We start from the raw sequence: 19,934 nt of genomic DNA, 5'->3' as shown, positions 1-19,934 counted from the left end.
GAAAGTGAAGAGAGAGAAGTGCAAGAGAGAATCAGCGAATGAAGAGAAAGAGAAAGAGAAAAAGAATGAAGAGAGAGAAGAGCGAGAGAGAATCAGACATTGAAGAGAGAGAGAGAGAGATTGAAGAGAGAAAAGAGCGACACAAATCAGAGAAAGAGGAGAGAGAATGAAGCGAGAACGAGGAGCCAGAGAAATCAGAGAAAGAGGAGAGACAGTGTGTTAGAGAGTGAAGAGAGAAAGGAGCCAGAGAAATCAGAGGAGAGAGAGAGACAGTGTGTGACTGTGAGAAAATTGAGAGAGAGAGAGAGAGGGGTGAAGGATCGAGAGATGGCCACAGTGGGGGCATTAAACAACGGCCCAGATGCGCATTTACTAGAAAGCATTCCTCTTTTTTCGATTTTGGCCGGCAATCTTCGATCATCTGGCAGGTCTTCTTAATGAGCGGCGCGATCCCAAGGTCCCCTCCGTGGCAACCCCACCCGTGCTGGACTGCTGGGCCCCCCCCCGGTTCTATCTTCTTCCGTCGCCAAAACCCTACCACATCCTTTCTTCCGCCTCCCCCTGCCATGTAGAGCACCCCCACCACCTTCCTCTTCCTCCGGCCGCTCCAGCCATGGCCGGCCCTCCGCCCCTCTTCCTCGCCCTCTTCCTCGCTCTCTTCCTCCTCTCCCAAGGCTGCCCCGGCCGAGCCGCGGATCTCGGCTCCTGCTCGCGCCGCGCCACCTACATTGTCCGCGTCGACGGCGAGTCCAAGCCGGCCGCCTTCCCCACCCACCGCCACTGGTACGACGCCTCGCTCTCCGCCGCCGTCTCCGCCGCCGGCGACGACCTCGACCCCCGGCGCGCCACCGTCATCCACACCTACGCCGCCGTCTTCCCCGGCTTCTCCGCCCGGATCTCGCCCCAGGCCGCGGCGGCCCTCCGCTGCCACCCCGGCGTCGTCGGCGTCTTCCCGGAGCAGATCCGTGAGCCGGCCACGACGCGGTCGCCGCAGTTCCTGGGCCTCAAGTCCCCCGAGGGCGCCGAGCTGCTGGCCGAGTCGGACTTCGGGTCGGACCTGGTCGTGGGGGTCCTCGACACCGGCATCTGGCCCGAGCGCCGGAGCTTCTCGGACCACGGCTTGGGCCCGGTCCCGGCGCGGTGGAAGGGCCGCTGCGTGGCGGCGCGCGGGTTCCCGGCCTCGCTCTGCAACCGGAAGCTGATCGGGGCGCGCCACTTCTCTGCCGGCTACGAGGCGAGCAGCGGGCGCATGAACGAGTCGGCCGAGGCGCGCTCCCCGCGCGACACCGACGGGCACGGCACGCACACCGCCTCCATCGCCGCCGGGCGCCACGTTTACCCCGCCTCCGCCCTCGGCTATGCGCGCGGGATCGCCGCCGGCATGGCCCCCAAGGCTCGCCTCGCCGTCTACAAGGTCTGCTGGGCCGCCGGCTGCTTCGACTCCGACATCCTCGCCGCCTTCGACGCCGCCGTGGCCGACGGCGTCGACGTCATCTCGCTCAGCGTCGGCGGCGTCGTCGTGCCCTACTACCTCGACGCCATCGCCGTCGGCGCCTTCTCCGCGGCCGAGGCGGGGGTCTTCGTCTCCGCCTCCGCCGGCAACGGCGGCCCCGGCCCGCTCACCGTGACCAACGTCGCCCCCTGGATGACCACCGTCGGCGCGGGCTCCATGGACCGCGACTTCCCGGCCGAGGTGCGGCTCGGCAATGGCGCGACCGTGGCGGGCGTCAGCGTCTACGGCGGCCCGGGGCTGATCCCCGGGAAGCAGTACCCGCTGGTCTACGCCGGGTCCGAGGGCGGCGACGGCTACTCGGCCTCGCTCTGCCTGGACGGCTCCCTCGACGGGGCCCTGGTGCGGGGCAAGATCGTGGTCTGCGACCGAGGGATCAGCTCCCGCGCCGCCAAGGGCCAGGTCGTGAAGAAGGCCGGCGGCGCCGCCATGATAATCGCCAACGGCGCCTTCGACGGCGAGGGGCTCGTCGCCGACTGCCACGTGCTCCCCGCCGCCGCCGTCGGGGCCCGAGCCGGCGACCTCATCCGCCGCTACGTGGCGGACGCGGCGGCGGGCCGGCAGCCCACCGCCACCATCGTCTTCCGCGGCACGCGCCTGGGCGTGCGGCCCGCGCCGATGGTGGCCGCGTTCTCGGCCCGCGGCCCCAACCCGCAGTCGCCGGAGGTCCTCAAGCCCGACGTGATCGCGCCCGGGCTCAACGTCCTGGCGGCGTGGCCCGACGGCGTGGGCCCGGCCGGCATCGCCGCGGACCGCCGCCGGACCGAGTTCAACATCCTGTCGGGGACGTCCATGGCCTGCCCGCACGTGTCCGGCGTGGCCGCGCTTCTCAAGGCGGCGCACCCGAGCTGGAGCCCCGCCGCCATCAAGTCCGCGCTCATGACCACGGCCTACGCCACCGACAACCGCGGCCGGCCCATGCTCGACGAGTCCTCCGGCAACGCGTCCACCGTGCTCGACCGGGGCGCGGGCCACGTGGACCCGCAGCGGGCCATGGATCCGGGCCTGGTCTACGACGCCGGGCCCAGCGACTACATCGCCTTCCTCTGCAACCTCAACTACACGGAGCAGAACATCCGCGCCATCACGCGCCGGACCGCTGCCTGCGGCGGCGCCGCGCGGGCCGGCCACGCCGCCAACCTCAACTACCCGTCCATCTCCGTCGTCTTCCCCGATGCCGGCGGCGCCCGGCAGTCCACCCACGTCATCCGGACCGTCACCAACGTCGGCGCCGGCGGGGCCGACTACCGGGCCACGGTGGCGCCGCCGCTTGGGACCACCGTCGCGGTTGAGCCCGCGCGTCTGGTGTTCCGGCGGGCGGGGCAGAAGCTGAGCTTCGTGGTGCGGGTGACGCTGGCGGCGGAGTCGGGGCCGCCGCTGCCGCCGGGAAGCTCCGTCGTCCGGAGCGGGAGCCTAATCTGGTCCGACGGACACCACACCGTCACCAGCCCCATCGTCGTGACCGTGCAAGCCCCGCTCCCCCCCTCGTGATCAACCTTCTAACTTTGCCTGTGTTGAGTAAGTCATCTCTACTTTTCTTTTCTTTTTCTTTTCTTTTCTTTTCTTTCTTTCTTTCCTCGTGATGAGACCCCCTTGTTCGAAAAGAAGTGAAAATTCAATCACGTGACCGCCGGACGCCTACTCTAAAAAAAACGCAAGGAAAGGAAATATAGGGAGGAATCTCGGTAAAAGAAAGTCCCCTGAGATTTTTAACGTCTGGGAAATGGGAAAGTCTTGTCCTCTAGCGTTCTTCTGAATCCAACAAGCTTATCCCTTGGCAGGGAATCCACGTGGCAGGGCAGCCCGCTCAGGCGGCGCGTCGTCGAAGCTCCAGAGAAGGTCGCCGTCGCCGTCGCCGTCGCCGTCGCCGGTGGCGGAGAAGAAGGCCTCGGCCGGATCGGGCGGCGGCGCCGCCTCGAAGGGGGTCTGGAGAAAACTGAAGTAGGACTCCAAGTCCGGCAGGTCGTCGGAGAAGTCGGAGGAGAAGTCGGGCGTCTCGGCGGGGGAGGGGGCGGGGACGGGGAAGTTGAGCTTGGCCTTGTTGCCGCGGATCCGGCGAGCTTCGGCGTCGTAGGCGATGGCGGCGTCCTCGGGAGTGTTGAAGGTGCCGAGCCAGACGCGGGCGCCCTTGCGCGGATCTCTGATCTCCGCCGCCCACTTGCCCCACGGCCGCCGCCGGATCCCCCTGTACAGATTCTTCCTCTTCATCTTCGCCGACTGCCCCCTTAGTTCATCGCTGCCTTTCGTGGCCGCCTTCTTCCCCCCTGCAATGCCCAGCAGTCCGCTCGTCCGTCAAAGATGGCTTGGAAAGGCTCGATTTTTCGGCGCCAAGAACAGGAGAGAAATCCCCAGAATTAGATGATCACGGGGATTCAAGATAGTCCGGAAGATTTTAGATCGTCAGGAACAGGAAGAAAAACCCCCAAATTAGGTGAACAAGAACGAAGATTCCAGAAGGCGAGGAACAGTAAGGAAATCCCCAAAATCAGATTGAAATGAAGATGGAAAAATCCGAGATCCGAAGGATAAATTTCAAAGGCTTTCTGACGGAGAAACTCGCCTAGTGCGAAGGAGGAGGGCTTGGAGCCACCCCAGGAGTGGAGCGTGCCGTCGAAGATCTCGCCTTCCTCCTCGGAATCGTCATTGAAATCCTGGAAATCGGCCTCGAAATCGTCATCGCCGTCGTCGAGGGGGAAATCGACCTTCCTCTTGCGCTGCTTCGCGATGTGCGGCGATTCCGACCACAGCAGATCCGGCGTCACCCGGCGCGACCTCGACGTGGGAATTAGATCGGAGAGGATCGCTCCTCCGCACATCTCGTGGAACCCGCGGGCACAAACTAGGGTTTCGGCACACGGGCACGATCGGGCTTCAAGATCGCCGCTGGATTGAACAATGGCTCTTCCTCTTCTACCTGGTTTTCTGGGTTGGGAGCTCGCAGATTATCTCTTCTTTGTCTCGATCTCTCTCTCTCGTTCTCTGAGAACGCACACAGACTGCAGTCAGACGGGCTTTATATCATTCACATAGAGAGGATAGAGGAGAGAGAAAGCTTCCAAGTATAGCTAGAAGGTTGATAATCTTTAGCATCCCTTTTTTTATGGATCTCCTTGTCTACCTTTATTCAGATAAGGAAATAAAAAAATATTATGACGGCCAACGTGATACACCCTTCTGTCTTGAATAAATTCAACTTCATTTTATCCACCATACTTGTTTGAATAATAATCAAATAAAACTACATTAGTTTCAGGATAAGTTATTTGAGATTAGATTATGCAAATCGATAAAGTTAAATATATTGAATAGCTTCTGAAATGTTCTATATCATTTTTCATATTATCACATAAAAGAATAATAATTTTTGCATCATTTAATCCCAATCTTCTTACATTTATTAGAAAATTAAACAAATAATAAACTCATAACAATTCAAAAAGTGAGTATCATAAAACTCATCGCGATGACTTAAAATATTCTAGTTTTTTATTAGACTTAAAAATTCCAAGGACTAAATCGGACCGTCATAATGTTATTTTATGCTTTAGAATATGTTTCTTCACAAATATAAACAATCGATGTTTTTAAATTAATATATGTAACATATCGTATACCGTACATGCAAGCATACTTTGGATTAAGCAAAAGGAACTTTAATTCTACTTTATAGCTTGATCAGATAATCAATGTCCCTACTGAACCAACAGTAAAAAAAACTGATTTTGAACCGATCAAGCAGGTCAATATGATCACGGATTAAGCGCGCGACAATTTTTTCTCTGACCAATTTTGATCCAGCCAATTTCAATCAGTTGCATCTATGTAAAGGAGAAACGGGACATGGCAGTTGATTGCATGTTGTCGTACTTTGAAAGTATTTCATACATTAAATTTTATCCATAGAAATCACTTTAATATTCAGAATTTTCCATCATGATAAGTTAGTGGTCCACTAGGATTTTGGTATTATTTCGCTATTTTATGTTATTTTTGGGGGGAAAGATGCACAAGTGAGTCAAAGAGGATATTTGAACTGACAAATAAAACTAATCTTGACACTTATTTTTTTTAATCTCATCTTTCCACTAATTTATCTCTAAGGAAGAGTGTCACACGGTCAAATTTGGAGGTAAGAATAATGCTCGGATCGAATGTGAGCTGACCTCAATGCTTGGGTAGGAACTTTGAGCAGCCCTTGCTTGTGCAGTGGAAGTCTCTTTGGATAGCTTTAGATAGCTTGGAGGTTAAGGAGAGAAGGTAGGGCTCGCACTCTAGCATCAAGAGGGCATTGTATTATACAGAACAAGATTACATCGTAGGACATAGCCATTACATGCGGGAAGATCAGGGATGCTACCAAAGTAATGAGAGGGGGCGCAACACGCGCCGCTAGGTAGCAGCGCTCCTATGCCTTGAGGCTCACACCTTGTGTGTGCCTGTGTGCACCGCAGTTATAAGCATGCGCCCATGGATCATGGCTCTCGGCAACCCACTAATCGGTCGTACCAAAGACCCCAACACCCATCCGCTGCATCCATGTACTCAGTCCCAGCCTTGACACTCCATGCACCATCAGCACCCCTGCTGATATAATTGTGCCCGGTCCACATTGATGCCGCCATGGTTGGCTCCCCAAGCCTTGGTGCACGTTGTTGTAGCACTACTCGCAAGGTCATTGTGTACCCGGCAACTGTCTTAGCGCTCTTTGCACCATGCCTCAGTCTCTTGGCAGAATGTCTCTCGCCTTGCGCCCCACGTGCGCACCGCTTGTGGCCAACGCCCACATCCCCCACAGCCCCTCCAATCTATGCGTGTAGTGTACGTGGTTTGATGCACAGCTTTTGCAGTCCACGCGTACGTGATTCCTCAAAGGCCCATGCACGCAACACCTATTGTCTGCATGTGCAGCCTGCCCTAATCCCCCACACTTGCATGCCGATGAACACGGGCACCTATAGGGCATTAGCTTTAAATATCAGGGTTGGGCATCACCACCCCTAATGTGTGTGGTGTCCACGCCTATGAACTCAATCTCAAAAGTCTGAGTCAAAGTACGCAGACATGTCCTCAAGAATTAGCATGCATGCCTCTGCGCAAGAATGCCACCTACTTTGGGGGCTTACAAAAAGCCCTAGATTGAAACTCAGTTTTTTCTCCCCTTAGAGCAACAATAAATTTCAATCACAATCAAAACATGTTTAGGTATCCTCTTTTGAATGAACATGAAGCTCTATACAAATAAACACAACCTAGATATTTCACAAGGTCAAAAAAATTAGGGTTAATAGCACGGTACATCCCAAACCATGTCCACAGTCTGCGAGTTAACCTTAGCTTTTTTTGGCACGGTATATCCCAAACTCACTAAGTCGTCTGCGATATATCCCGGTGATGACGTGGAGTCCATCGTGGCTGCCAGGTGGATCTCCGACCAGATTTTTACCTGGCGGAACCCACCTGGCCGCCACGCTGGATTCCACGTCATCATCGTGATATGTCTACCTGCCAAGGGTTTAACTTAAAGAGAGAGAGAGGCACTCTAGAGAGAGAGAGAGGGAGAGAGAGGCGTACTAGAGAGAGAGAAGGAGAGAGAGGTTCTAGAGAGAGAAAGAGAGGTGTTCTAGAGAGAGAGGCATTGTTCTCTAGAACACCTCTCTTTCTCTCTCTAGAAAGAGAGAGAGAAGGAGAGAGAGGTTCTAGAGAGAGAAAGAGAGGTGTTCTAGAGAGCAGCGCCTCTCCCTCTAGAACACCTCTCTTTCTCTCTCTAGCCCCCCCCTCTCCTCCTCTCTCTCTAGCATGCCTCTCCCTCTCTCTCTAGAATGCCTCTCTCTCTTATCAGAAAACCCTTGGCAGGTTCTAGAGAGAGAAAGAGAGGTGTTCTAGAGAACAATGCCTCTCTCTCTAGAACACCTCTCTTTCTCTCTCTAGAAACTCTCTCTCCTTGTCTCTCTCTCTAGCACGCCTCTCTCTCTCTCCCTCTCTCGAGAATGCCTCTCTCTCTCTTTAAGTTAAACCCTTGGCAGGTAGACATATCACGGTGATGACGTGGAATCCAGCGTGGCGGCCAGGTGGGTTTCGCCAGGTAAAAATCTGGCCGGAGATCCACTTGGCAGCCACGATGGACTCCACGTCATCACCGAGATATATCGCAGACGACTTAGTGAGTTTGGGATATACCGTGCCAAAAAAACAGTTAAGGTTAACTCACAGACTTTGGACATGGTTTGGGATGTACTGTGCTATTAACCCAAAAATTAAGAGTCTACCACTAGGTAAATGACAAGGGATGGGGTATTCATGTAGAGGCAAAATAATCTGGCATTTCAATCAGAAATTGGACAACACATATATTTCAAGATATTGAGAGATGAACAAATTTGGGGGTGATGCCGGACGACGTTGGTGTCGTCGTCCAGACAGGTATCGAGACGATGCTCTGATACCAATTTGATGTCGGACGTCGTCGGGGACGTCATCCGGTCAGTACTAAGGACGATGGCTTGGTACCTAGAGAGGGGTGTCATATGTCGTCGGGAACGTCGTTAGGTCGGTACCGAGGATAATGGCTTGGTACCTAGATAGGGGTGTCGGACGTCGACAGCGTCATCTTCCGATGGATGGATGAACCCTAATGGGTTTATGTGACTACGATGTAATGAATGAACGTACTACGTGTCGTACTTGTAGTCCCCAACTCAAGGGAAGCCGAGCTCTGAGCTCCAAATGGGGGTCGCCGGGTGATGGTGGCGGTGACGGTGGTCCTCGAGCCTCGCTGGGGTGGCAAAGAGGACTATGACACCGAACGGAACTCTATCTGTATGGGCTCGCACGTGACGGGCGGGCACGACCGGTACCAATAGGTGCTCAAGTTCTCTTAGTTCATGCTCAAATCTTTCTTCTCACCTACCTAGCCCGAGCACGGTGGAGGCAATCGAAGGCAGACTGCAAAAAATAAAATGACAGGCAAGCAGGAAGCGACGTACCTCGTTGAAGCGTGCTTGTCGGGATAATTCTGCATCGATTGTGGCCTGCACAAGTGAAGGGCCGGCGGTGGAGTGATGGATATTATGTTGTCATCAAGCCAATCACACTACCATGTTTATTTAAGTCCATTGAATAAAATACTTGCATTCATTATTATTCAGTGTGATGTTTATAATGAAGTCCATGAATACGTGGAATGACTTAGTGAATTATGATGAGATCATAATATAGTGCTCACTAGTCTTTAAACATGTATTCTAAATATTCCTATTAGATTTATAGTTGAGACGGACATTGAATTATCTGGATATAATAGCACTAGTTGATCCTACTTATATGATAAATATAGATGATCATGTAGCTATTAGTGTGGCGACACTTAGGACAGATAGTGGGTGCTCTTTGGAGAAAGACTTCACTGAATTGATGCGCACGAATCCCTGAATGATATTATACCTAAACATCAATCAAGATTTAAGACACAGTTGTATAAGTGATCCACTGACCTGAGACACCAAGGACATCTTGTAATTCGACAACTACATTATAACTATGACTTACGAGCCTCTAATCATGGGATTCAAATAAGTTATAGATCGGATGTAGTAATAAGCTTACGGAGATGTTGAGTGGTCAAGATGGGATCATCCGCCCTCAATATAAGAGGAGATTGACTCAAGGAAGACGATACAGAAAAATCCCTGGCCAGGGTAGTGAGGATATTAGAGAAGGTGTTCTCCAATAATCCTCGTTACGCATCAAGACTAATCGAATGATAGATTAGGGTTTGACGATAAACCATACCCTAAGTCGTTCGAGAGTCCCGTGCGGATGATGGATTATACATATATGGTAACCCACGACCATATATGTAGCGTGGGGTGCCAAGCTACACCTCGTGCTCTAGAAGATACCGAGTAGTCTCAAACTCTCTCATGGAATGATACATGGGCCAAGAGGGTCACACGCACAAGGTCTTAAGGGCATTGGTGGATATATTTTACTTTCGAGGGTTTTTGAAAAAAACCTTAAGTGAAATATAAAGAGGGAAATGGGTCTCATTTTAAGCACCCATGCAAGCCTAATTTAAGAGTCTCTCCCCTTCTCCACTCTCTTCTCCACTCATCCAAGGAAGAGTGTCTTCATGGTGAGAAGATCTTCAAGATTTTCAAGAAGAGTTGAAGAAGAAGACGCGGAGATCCAAGCGTGCGGTGATCGCATGGATACTTCTAGATCCGGATGTGTGAACAGCTTTAAAACAATCTCCTAGAGGCAAAGTCAAGGGTGGAAAAAGTTCCCCAAAAGGTACTTTAAATGGATTCTAAAGATCGATTGTAAATCGATTGACATGGATGCACCAAGGCATTGAACCCAACAAAGTCGAGGGAGGAGCGGAGTGGAGTTGGGGGTGAGACCAGGCAGGGCCGATGGGTCGTGATGGCTCTGATGGAAATATATGTGGCCGGCAAGCCAATCACACATTCCACATCTCGTTCTATGTTCATTAATAGAACATATTCATTATAGTGCACGTGTGATGCGTATAATGAAGTCCATGAATACATGATCAGACTTAGTGAATTATGATGAGATCATAATACGGAGATCACTAGTCTTTAAGCACGTGTCTAAACATTCTTATTCAAAGGATACGCGAGAAGGACATCGAAGTATCCGGATAGAATAACACTATCTAGCCTCACTCATATGATGAGTATGGCCGGTCCCGTAGCCATTAGTGTGGCGACACTAAGGATAAATAGTGGGTGATCTTTAGTGGAAAGAGTTCACTGAATTGATCCGTACGAATCCCTGAATGGTATTATACTGAACTGTCAATCAGGTTGATTCACGTCACGGTTGTGTAAGTGGTCCTTAGACCTGAGACACCAAAGACGTCTTGTGGACGGACGGTTGTACTTTGGCTATGGCCAACGAGTCTCTAATCATGGGATTCTAAACGGTCTTAGTTCGGGTGCATCAAGACGTACACGAAGACGATTGAGTGGTCAAGATGGGATCGTCCACCCTCGGTATAAGAGGTGACAGCTCAAGGAAGACGATGCAACAAAGTCCTTGGCCAAGGCAGTGAAATATCGGAGAAGAGTTCTCCGATGATTTCCGAATGCATCAGTACTAACTCGGATGACCGATCAGGGTTTGACAGTTGACCATACCCTAAGTCATCCAAGGAGCGTCAAGTGGATGAGGGATTATGCATACACGGTAACCGATGATGAACAGATTCTATGAGTGAGTCGATACACACTCCTTTGTATCTTCTAGGACACGAGGTGTAGCTTGGCACCCCACGTGTCAGAGTCTCGACCTATCGATTGGGTTAAATCGATCCGACATTAATTAATATATATGATGATATAGTTAATTAATTTGGAAGGCCAATAAAGGTTATTGGGCCGCTAGAGTCGTTAACTAGACTGATACATGGGCCTAGAGGGTCACACGCAAATGGTCTTTTGGACGTTGGAAGATATACTTAAGTTTTGGGGATTTTTATGAAAAATACCCACCTAGTATAAATAGGGAAAGGCCCTGAATGAAATTCACCCAGGCCAGAATTGTTCAGGGGCCTTTCCCCTTCTTCTCCACTCTCCCCACATCCCCTCTCCAGCCCTGATGTGATTGGGACGACGTAACGACGTCGATAGAGAAAGAACGGGGCTCGTCAACTAGAAGGAGGAGATCCGACGCGCCGAGGACCGCGTGGATACGTCTAGAGGTTGCACATTTGAGCAGCTCGACTCGTTTCGCTCCGGGATCGAAGAAATCACGGATGCGATCCGTGAAAAGGTACTTTGTTTAACGTTTTCGTTGATGTCGTTCGATTCGCAAAAGACTTCCGCTGCGCATCGTTTTGATTTGTTCATCCAAGTCAAGGCCTCTAGAACCCAACAAGCTCCTGTAGGGCAGTCGATTGGCTGCGGGCAGCGGGCTCGATCGATCGCTATGCGGTAGCACCTGATGACAAAGACACCTAGGAGGCCACACGGTCGGGGGGAATTCTCAGGCAAAGTCGTATTCACACGAAATACACGGCACGGTGGTGTGGGGCAAGGCTCGGCTCGTAGTATGCTGAGCCGAGCAGCAGCGCCGTAGGGATGGACTTGGACCGTCATTCAGGAATACTTAGGGTCCTCGTCTGCATCCAATTTGATTTAGGGAGGCCACATGGGGCCTTCGGGGTAAAAATGACAGCCTAGTCTTGTATAGCATGTGGTGATGGCTTGGCCCAAGGCATCGTTGACCAGGGTTGGTGCAAGACCGGTCGACACCAACTCTGTAGAGGGCCATCCAGTAGAAGGACGACGGAGCCCCGGAGTCAGAAAATGGAATTTCTGTATCGTAGTCCTTCGTGCAAATCGCTTAGAAGTGTGATTCACCTCGATACCATCAATGGATCCGATCAAAATCGTCGACTAAAATTTGACGATTGGAAGGATGTCCATCGGCTGAGTGCGGCAAGGGGGCTTGGATTGGAAGGAACCGAGCTTGGTCCACATCAGAATTCTGCTCGGAGTAGGAGATGGAGGATTGATCTCCCGTCAACATACCTTCACGATGGGAGAGATCTACTCAGGATCGCCAACCTTGGGCATCGCCTCCCTGGTTCTCTGCCCTTCCTTTCTTTCTTCAAAGGGGGGTCGGGACCTGCTTTCTTGTTGACAAATGATTCCTTAAAGAAAACAAGTCCCACGTTCTGAGGGCGCCCTTCTTCCCTTATAAAGGAGGGGTAAGTGGGCCCTAAGAAGGCCAAAAGAGAGGGGTGGGGGAAGGATGATCCACTAAGTGGACCCTTGATAGAGGGACGCCATTACAATAAAATAAAAGGGAAATGAAGGGGTAGGGGAGGGGCCCAAGTGCCAAGGCTTCATCCCCATCCCAAAACGGAATTAGAAGGGGCACACACACGAGAAAACACTGACGTAAACTGAAAGTCATCGAAGAACGAAGGCAAAGAAACGGAACGAAACCAAGCAGACTCTAACAAATACAAACGTGCTTTCACCCCAGATAGTTGAACCCGGGCGCCTTCACGGTCGCCTTGGCGTGCCGAACGGGTTGAACGCAAACCAGTGGTGGCACTAGTGATGATGTTGGCGTCTCCGAAGGCATTTCTGGGGGCTTTGGCCGCTGCATGCCATTAGGGGATGATGTCTCTTGGTATTCATAGGATATGTACCCCTGATCAAACTATTCCAATTTCTTGATACTCCTAAATCTCATACCTCACTTTTTTCATCCATCTAAAAACCCACTCTAAACATCACTCCCTATGGAGAGGAATTTACTCCCAATGCTTTAAAAAAACCCCTAATAAACATAAATAGCTAAAAGGCGTACATACTATTTAATAAAAATGGATTCATTTATAGGAAACAAAACACATCAAATCCCTCTAGCAATTAATTAAATACTCTTCCATCATTTCCTGATATATCTACTTGTAATTTCTTCCTCTTTCCTATTGGTTAAGATTTTCTTCATTTATATGAGTGCTCCTATATAGGGAGTGAAATTAAGAGTCTAGTTGATGGATACAAGACATAGCACTATGAAGAACATAATAGAAATTCTTCCTTTCTTCCCATGAAGTGTTGCGACATGCATTTATCCCAATTTTTTCATGAAACAATGAACACATGAAACTCAGAAGATCTTTTATCGGTAGTAAAATAGCTTCACTTCCATCAAGATGGTGAACTCAAATTAGTGGTGATAATTTTTCATTGTTATTTGAGTTAATCATTTAAATTTTATAAACCTTGGATGATAAAAAAAAATATTGGCTGGTTAGTGAAGAGCAATGGTCATTTTGCAGGGGGAATGAATATAAGGCATGTATTGCATTTTTATAAGCTGAAAAGGGGATAAAAATTATACTTCATTGATGAAGAATACGATGAGATGAGAAAGCTGATGATGATTAAACATAGGTATATGGAATAATTATATCTGAAAATAAATAAATGGAACTATTGGATGCAAAAAATGACAGATAAATTAGATAAGTATGGATGTTATAGATGAGAAGGATGTGCATGGGTGTTGATGAATGTAAATGGATAGATATGATGACTAAATGTAGATGGATATGAATGATTTCATGAATAAGGAAATAAATTAAGAAAAAGAAGAGTAAATGAAGATCATGTTAGTATGCCAGACAACAGGAGAGAACCCCTGCTTCTTTTGTGCTTTATAACCTCAATCAAGAATGCCAGTATAACTTGATGCATCATGAAATCACTTTGTTTCACTCGGCCTACTATAGTAGGAGTATTACCAACTGCATAAATACTACATGAATAAAGTGGTCTATTTATTGATATAACTGTGTGGCTAGAAAAGGAGGGAAATAAAAAACTATACTTGAACTTTCACCCCACGAAAGTCTTACATCGTCAAATATCAACAATTGAAGTTGAACCTTTATCAGAACTCCGATTTCTTTTTCCTCTGATTTGTCTCTCTAGTCTGCCAGTGTGCCATGAAAATTTTGAAAACCCAAAACAAAACTCATTCAATTCATTAATAATTCCTTAAAAATTGTAAAAACTCCAGAAAAATTGGAATGCCCTTATAAAAATAGATTTTAATCATTTCAAGATTGATAACCTCCACGTATAATCATTTTATTCAAAATAAACATAGGAAATTCATGAAATTAATCTATTAATAACATGAGAAAATCCATGGATACTCGAAAAATGCACATACTGTGGATAAATCCATGAAAAATTTAGGAGTATTCATAAATTTCACGTATTAAAATCATAGGTTAGTGATATAAAGACTTGAAGTCACAGGCTTGCATAAAATAATTTGCACACCTCGAACTAATTCATTCCTAGTTCTTAACTATGGTTTAAAAGTTTCACCTGACCTTGTCTACCTTATTCTACCTAGATACATGAATATAGTAGATGAAAGAAAAAAATTAGCTCTTAAAAAGGAGTATATAAACATTGCATAGATTATTTGGCTCTAGAGATTCAATAGAGATGAAAATATAGTATTGTATATGAAGATATCAATGAAATTATAATGAGATTCAAAACTTGGAATGAATGGGAAGACTTAAGCGGAATCTCTTGACTTCGTAACCTAAAATTGAACCACTAGCATAATTCGAAGAGCAGACCCGTGATTTATTGGTACTTTAGTGAGACCATTTGACCTGTTCATGCTAGACCTATCCATATGACCCCTTAGACATTAAATCTCCTTCATCTTGACTAGTTATGTTATTGCTACACCGTAGTTGTGTCATCTGATCACATCGAGAGTGGAGAGAAATTAACTAGAGAAGGAAGAAAAAGGGCGAGGCACCTAAATTTTTTTAGCCTAGGTGAATTTAGTCCAAAGCCTTCTCCTATTTATACAACGTGAATTTTTTTCATAAAACTCATAAACCTTGTGTATATCTTCTAATTCCCAAAAGTGATGTGTATTATATGGCTATCAAGCCAGTAAAACTACCATATTTTTAATTATTTTTTAAGTTCGTTAAATGAAATATTACTTCATTATTATTCTATTGTGATGTCTTTAATGAAGTCATTGGATACATGCAAATGGACCTAGTGAGTTATGACGATATCACAATACAATGATCCCTAGTCTTTAAATATGTATTCCAAATATTTCACTTCATGAATAGTCGAGATGAGTGTTGATAACATCAAATCTGATCAATAAAAATATACTTTTATAATTCTTTTTCAATGCATATTTTTAGATTTGCGCTAGCATTATTCACCATTTAAGGATAAAACCAGAAAATAATGATTTATTCTCAAAAGCTCTATTTTTATATATTTTATTGATTTTTTAGACTAACCCCACTTGAATCTTTAGGGTAGAGTAGATTTCTCACATCTTCTTGGAGTTTTATTTGAAAGACAGGACTTAGGTAAATACAATGGTGAGGTTGAGATACAAATGTGAGGAAAGTAGAAACCTAACCCATCTAATAGATAATAAGAGGAGGGAAAATACACAAGAAGCCCATTTTAAAAGCCCACTCAAACCTCCTTAAAGACTGGGTCAACTAAATGTAAGAATTATGGAACTAACCCACAATTTGAAATTGAAAATACTATTTTAAAATCTGAGGAGGGCACATGGGTCCAGGCTGGAAATCAAGAAATTTGAGTCCTTCAAGCCCTTGAAATTAAATCCCATATATTAGAGAGTTAGTGCACTTCTATTTATTTTCTTCTCCCCTCTCTTTTTATCTCATCTTGGATTTCTGTTTTGTACTTGTTGTTGGAGGCCTAGTGCATCAAACTTATTTGATCCATTCTTATTCTACAAGAATTTGGGAGATAGAGTTCAAGGTGATAGAGATTCTTGAAGAAAAATTACCACTTGGCCCTCGGAGAAGTGACAACAAAATTCATGTGATCTCCTAAATGTTTTATTTGAACTTTCTGACCATTTTTGCTTGGTAAAAATTCCAAAGGATATCCAAATTTCAAGCTTTCCAATGCATCAAATATCACTAAAAAATGCCTCTTGTAACAAAAGTTATAATGTTTTCAGTCTACTACCTGCCCAACATAGTACTAACGCTAGCAAATTATGGCCGAAGGCTTTTTTCAGTATTAAATCTTATTTATTGCCCTAAAAATTCTCCAAAAATATTATTTTATTATTATAACATCTTAAAATACATGTGTTTCATTTAATGAAAATAATTTTGACTAATTTTCATCTATTTCATCGATTTTCCTTTTTAGAAACTATTTACAAATCTAGAAAAATATAAATCACCTAAAACATATTTCAAATGAAATTTACTCTCTCAATACATGCGCCTTGTGGATTCGATCCTTACTTACCCTATTCTAAGTAAGAAATTTTAATAAATATTTTTGCATAAATCAAAGCCTTAAAACAACTTATTTAACTGAAATTCTGGTTTATCAAGCGTTCAGTTATCTGGCTAGAATAAACACCATTTGCTCCTACTTATTTGATAAGTATGTTTGATGATGTGGCTGTTCATTTGGAGACACTAAGGACAGATGGTGGGTGCTCTTTGGAGAAAGAGTTCACTGAATTGATCCATATGAATCCCTGAATGGTGCGATATCTAAACCTCAATCATGTTCATTTATGTCACAATTTTATAAGTGATATATTGGCCTGAGACATCAAAGACATTTCATGGATGGAACATTATGTTTTCATGACGACTTACGAGTCTCTAACCATGGGATTCAAATAATTTGTAGCTTGGATATTTTACTAAGCCCACAAAGATGATTGAGTGGTCAAGACGAGATCATCCGCCGTCAGTATACGAGGAGATCGAGTATGACGCTGCAAAATCCTTGGCCAGGGTAGTAAGGATATTAGATAAAGTGTTCTCGAATGATCCAAGTTACACATTAGTACTAATTGAATGACCGATTGGGGTTTGATGATCAACAAATACCCTAAGTCATTCAGGAATCTTGCGCGGATGAAGGATTATAAATTTAGGGAAACTAATGATGAACATGGTTCCATTAGAGACTTCAAAGACTATTCTATGTCTACTATAGCACGAGGATTAGCTTGACACTCCGCCTGTTGAAAACTTAACCTATTGATTGGGTTAAATCGATCCTTAACTAATTAATATAAGTTTTGATATAGTTAAATAATAATGTTGGTCAATAAATGGTATTAGAGCTTGTATTTGTTAACTAGAATGTTATATGTGCCATGAGGGTCAGATGCATAAGACTAAAAGGGCTTTGTAAGATATACTTTATTTGATGGTTTTAATAAAAAAATTATTAATGAGTAAAAATAAATTGGGGCACCCATTTTAGGTGCACATGCCAACCAGATATGAGCGCCACCTTTCTTCTTTCTCTGTGTTCCCTACTCATTCCACAAGTTATTGATGGTGAGAAGAATCACAAGATCTTCAAGGATTGGTTAACAAGGAGAGAAGATCTAGTAACCTTCTAGTTGTGTGGATACTGTTGGAAGCCGAGCAAGTAATAGGCTTGAAGAAACTCTCTCAAAAATCAAGCCAAGGGTGGAAAAAGCTTCCCAAAAGGTACTCAATACAATACATGTTCACAGATATTTTATAAAATGATCTCATGCTTTCACAGCTGAAAATTAGTTTTGTGCATAGAAAATCATAGCCCCATAACCCAACAAAAATACCATTTGTGCGTGACAGTCTAGGCCCATGTATCAACATAGTTAACAACTCTTGTGGCTCAATAACCTTTATGAGCCTTCCAAAATAATCATATATAATCATAAAAATTAACTAACAATGGACTGATTTAAGAGATAGGTTGTGTTTCCAGCATGTGGGGGTGCCAAGCTGAAACTCTTACTCTAGAAGATGCAAAGGTCTATATTGACTCACTTAAAAAACATCTGATGCATTTGAAAACAATTGAAAACCCTTATCTAATATTTCACTATCTTAGCCAATGACTTCATCACATCGTCTTCCTTGAGCTATCTCCTCTTATACAAAGGGCGAATGATCCCAACTTGACTACTCAATAGTCATTGTAAACTTCATGTTACACCAAAGTTAAGATGATTTGGAAGTCAATGAATAGGAACCTGTAGATCAAACTCAAAGTAGAACCACCCATCCATAAGGTGACTATTGTGTCTCTAGTTTAAAGGCCAATTAACGATGACATGAATCAACCAGATTAAAAGTTTTGTTTTAATACCATCCATGAATTCATGTGGATCAATTCAGTGAACTCTTTCCTCTAAGGAGTATTCACTATCTATCCTTCGTTTCTCCACAATTATGGCTATGGAATCATGAATAGTCATCCTACGAATGGGATTCATAGTGCTCTTCTATCTGAAGATGTATAACTTTCCGGTCACGCTGCCTATGAAACCTCCCCCTTTGCATCAAGAAATAGCTACTTAGAGCCTATAAGGTTTTAGACATAGGTTATAATAACCTTTTATTCTTTAGGATATAATGTCCATTTGGTAAAAAATGGAAGACATGGGTGACTGAGTGATGGATATGCATGAATTTTAAATTTTTCAAAATTTTTGAATTTTTTTTAAATTTTCCTCTAATATTTCATGAATTTTATGTTTTTTCTTATTCTCTATTTTGAGGACTTGCGTACTTTCCATAGTTTTTATTGGGCTACCCAATATAGAAACATCCCTATGACTTCTTGATTAACATAGAGAAAAAGCATGAAGATAGACTTGTAGGAGAGGTAGGGAGGAAAGTCCATAATTATGTCGCTTATGCTCAAATTCCATTTTTATTTAGTTGAGGGTCATTTATGAGAGGTTTATAGACGTGTGTACCACAAAAGGGTTATTATTTAGGTACACAAGCCCATCGACTAGGACTAGATTGGGAATATTCTATCTCCAATTTGAAGATCATCCAAAAAATATTTGTCTGACTATGTCAATATGAGATCTTGATCAAAATAGTGTCATTATTCATCTTCACATGCGTATTGTTTTGGTTTCTTTCTTCACCATTTCTTGATGTGACTCAACTACAACAAAAAACATAAGAGGTAAAGGCTGGCGGTGAAGATTCAGGCTTTAGGATATAGGAAAGCAAATATGTCATTTGGATTTGGCTGAAAGGTTGCAGATATAGGGTGATATAGATGGGTTAGTCCTCTTGGGAGTCAATAATTTTAAAAGCCTTATCAAACTGGAACTCCCATCAGGAATCCCTGTAGTGCATCATTTTAAACAAAAACTCAAAGGAATATTGTCGGATACCACTATTATTCCATACTACATGTATACCACTATTATTCCATTACGAAATTTAAAACAGAGTGGGAATCCAGAATATCTTTCGCAACATCTCTTTATCACGTGATTTTCGTGCAATCAATCTTTATCACGTGAGAATAATAGTGAGATACGTTTTTTCAAACTGGATTCACTGTTTTCCCAGATCTCATCTCTCATTTGTCTACCAATGGAGAGGCCTCTTTTCTCCTTTTCTGGCCTTTGATATTTCTCTCGTCCACAATCTCATGAATTTGGTTCTTGGCTCTTACGTTCATATCTTCCGCTTATCAAGTGCGCAAAGCCATGACAAAAGGATCATTAATTCACCTTGGATTACTTTCTTTGGATTAGCAATTTGAAATCAATAGCCTATTGAATGTTGTAGGGATCTTGCCAGCACCTTTCCGTCGTTATTATAAATGTGTTCTATCACCAAGGTCCAGAAATCCTCTTTTTCATTGTGTTTCCCTGGTGTTGTAGTAGCCCAGAATACCATGTTCACCAAGATCCAGCACAATGAAAGAAGCTTTATAAGCTTACCTGATCAACCTCGACATTGTACAAGTATCTTCTATCTAGGATTTATCGAGTTCTCTTTTTTTGAAGTATCAAAAATCTACAACTTGCCTAAAAAATACAAAACATGAAT

General features: G+C 45.4%; 2 protein-coding genes across 2 annotated transcripts; one reads left to right on the top strand and one right to left on the bottom strand.

Moving 5' to 3' along the window:
• The first annotated feature begins 528 nt into the window (after positions 1–528).
• Positions 529–3,772, top strand: LOC144713781 (Subtilase family protein). Its single transcript, XM_078588464.1, has 2 exons — positions 529–3,028; positions 3,292–3,772. The coding sequence occupies exon 1, from the start codon at positions 614–616 to the stop codon at positions 2,999–3,001; it is 2,388 nt and encodes a 795-aa protein (XP_078444590.1). The 5' UTR covers positions 529–613; the 3' UTR covers positions 3,002–3,028; positions 3,292–3,772.
• LOC144713782 (ethylene-responsive transcription factor RAP2-2-like) lies at positions 3,170–4,539 on the bottom strand. The gene is made up of 2 exons (XM_078588465.1): positions 4,071–4,539; positions 3,170–3,774 (listed from the first exon to the last, which is right to left on the bottom strand). The coding sequence occupies exons 1-2, from the start codon at positions 4,324–4,326 to the stop codon at positions 3,278–3,280; spliced, it is 753 nt and encodes a 250-aa protein (XP_078444591.1). The 5' UTR covers positions 4,327–4,539; the 3' UTR covers positions 3,170–3,277.
• Positions 4,540–19,934: the final 15,395 nt, after the last annotated feature.

This window comes from Wolffia australiana, chromosome 16, assembly GCF_029677425.1.
Source record: "Wolffia australiana isolate 7733 chromosome 16, ASM2967742v1".
Classification (NCBI taxonomy): Eukaryota; Viridiplantae; Streptophyta; class Magnoliopsida; order Alismatales; family Araceae; genus Wolffia; species Wolffia australiana.
The sequence above is the reverse complement of the archived record's forward strand: the minus strand, read 5'-3'. Positions and strand labels throughout refer to the sequence as shown.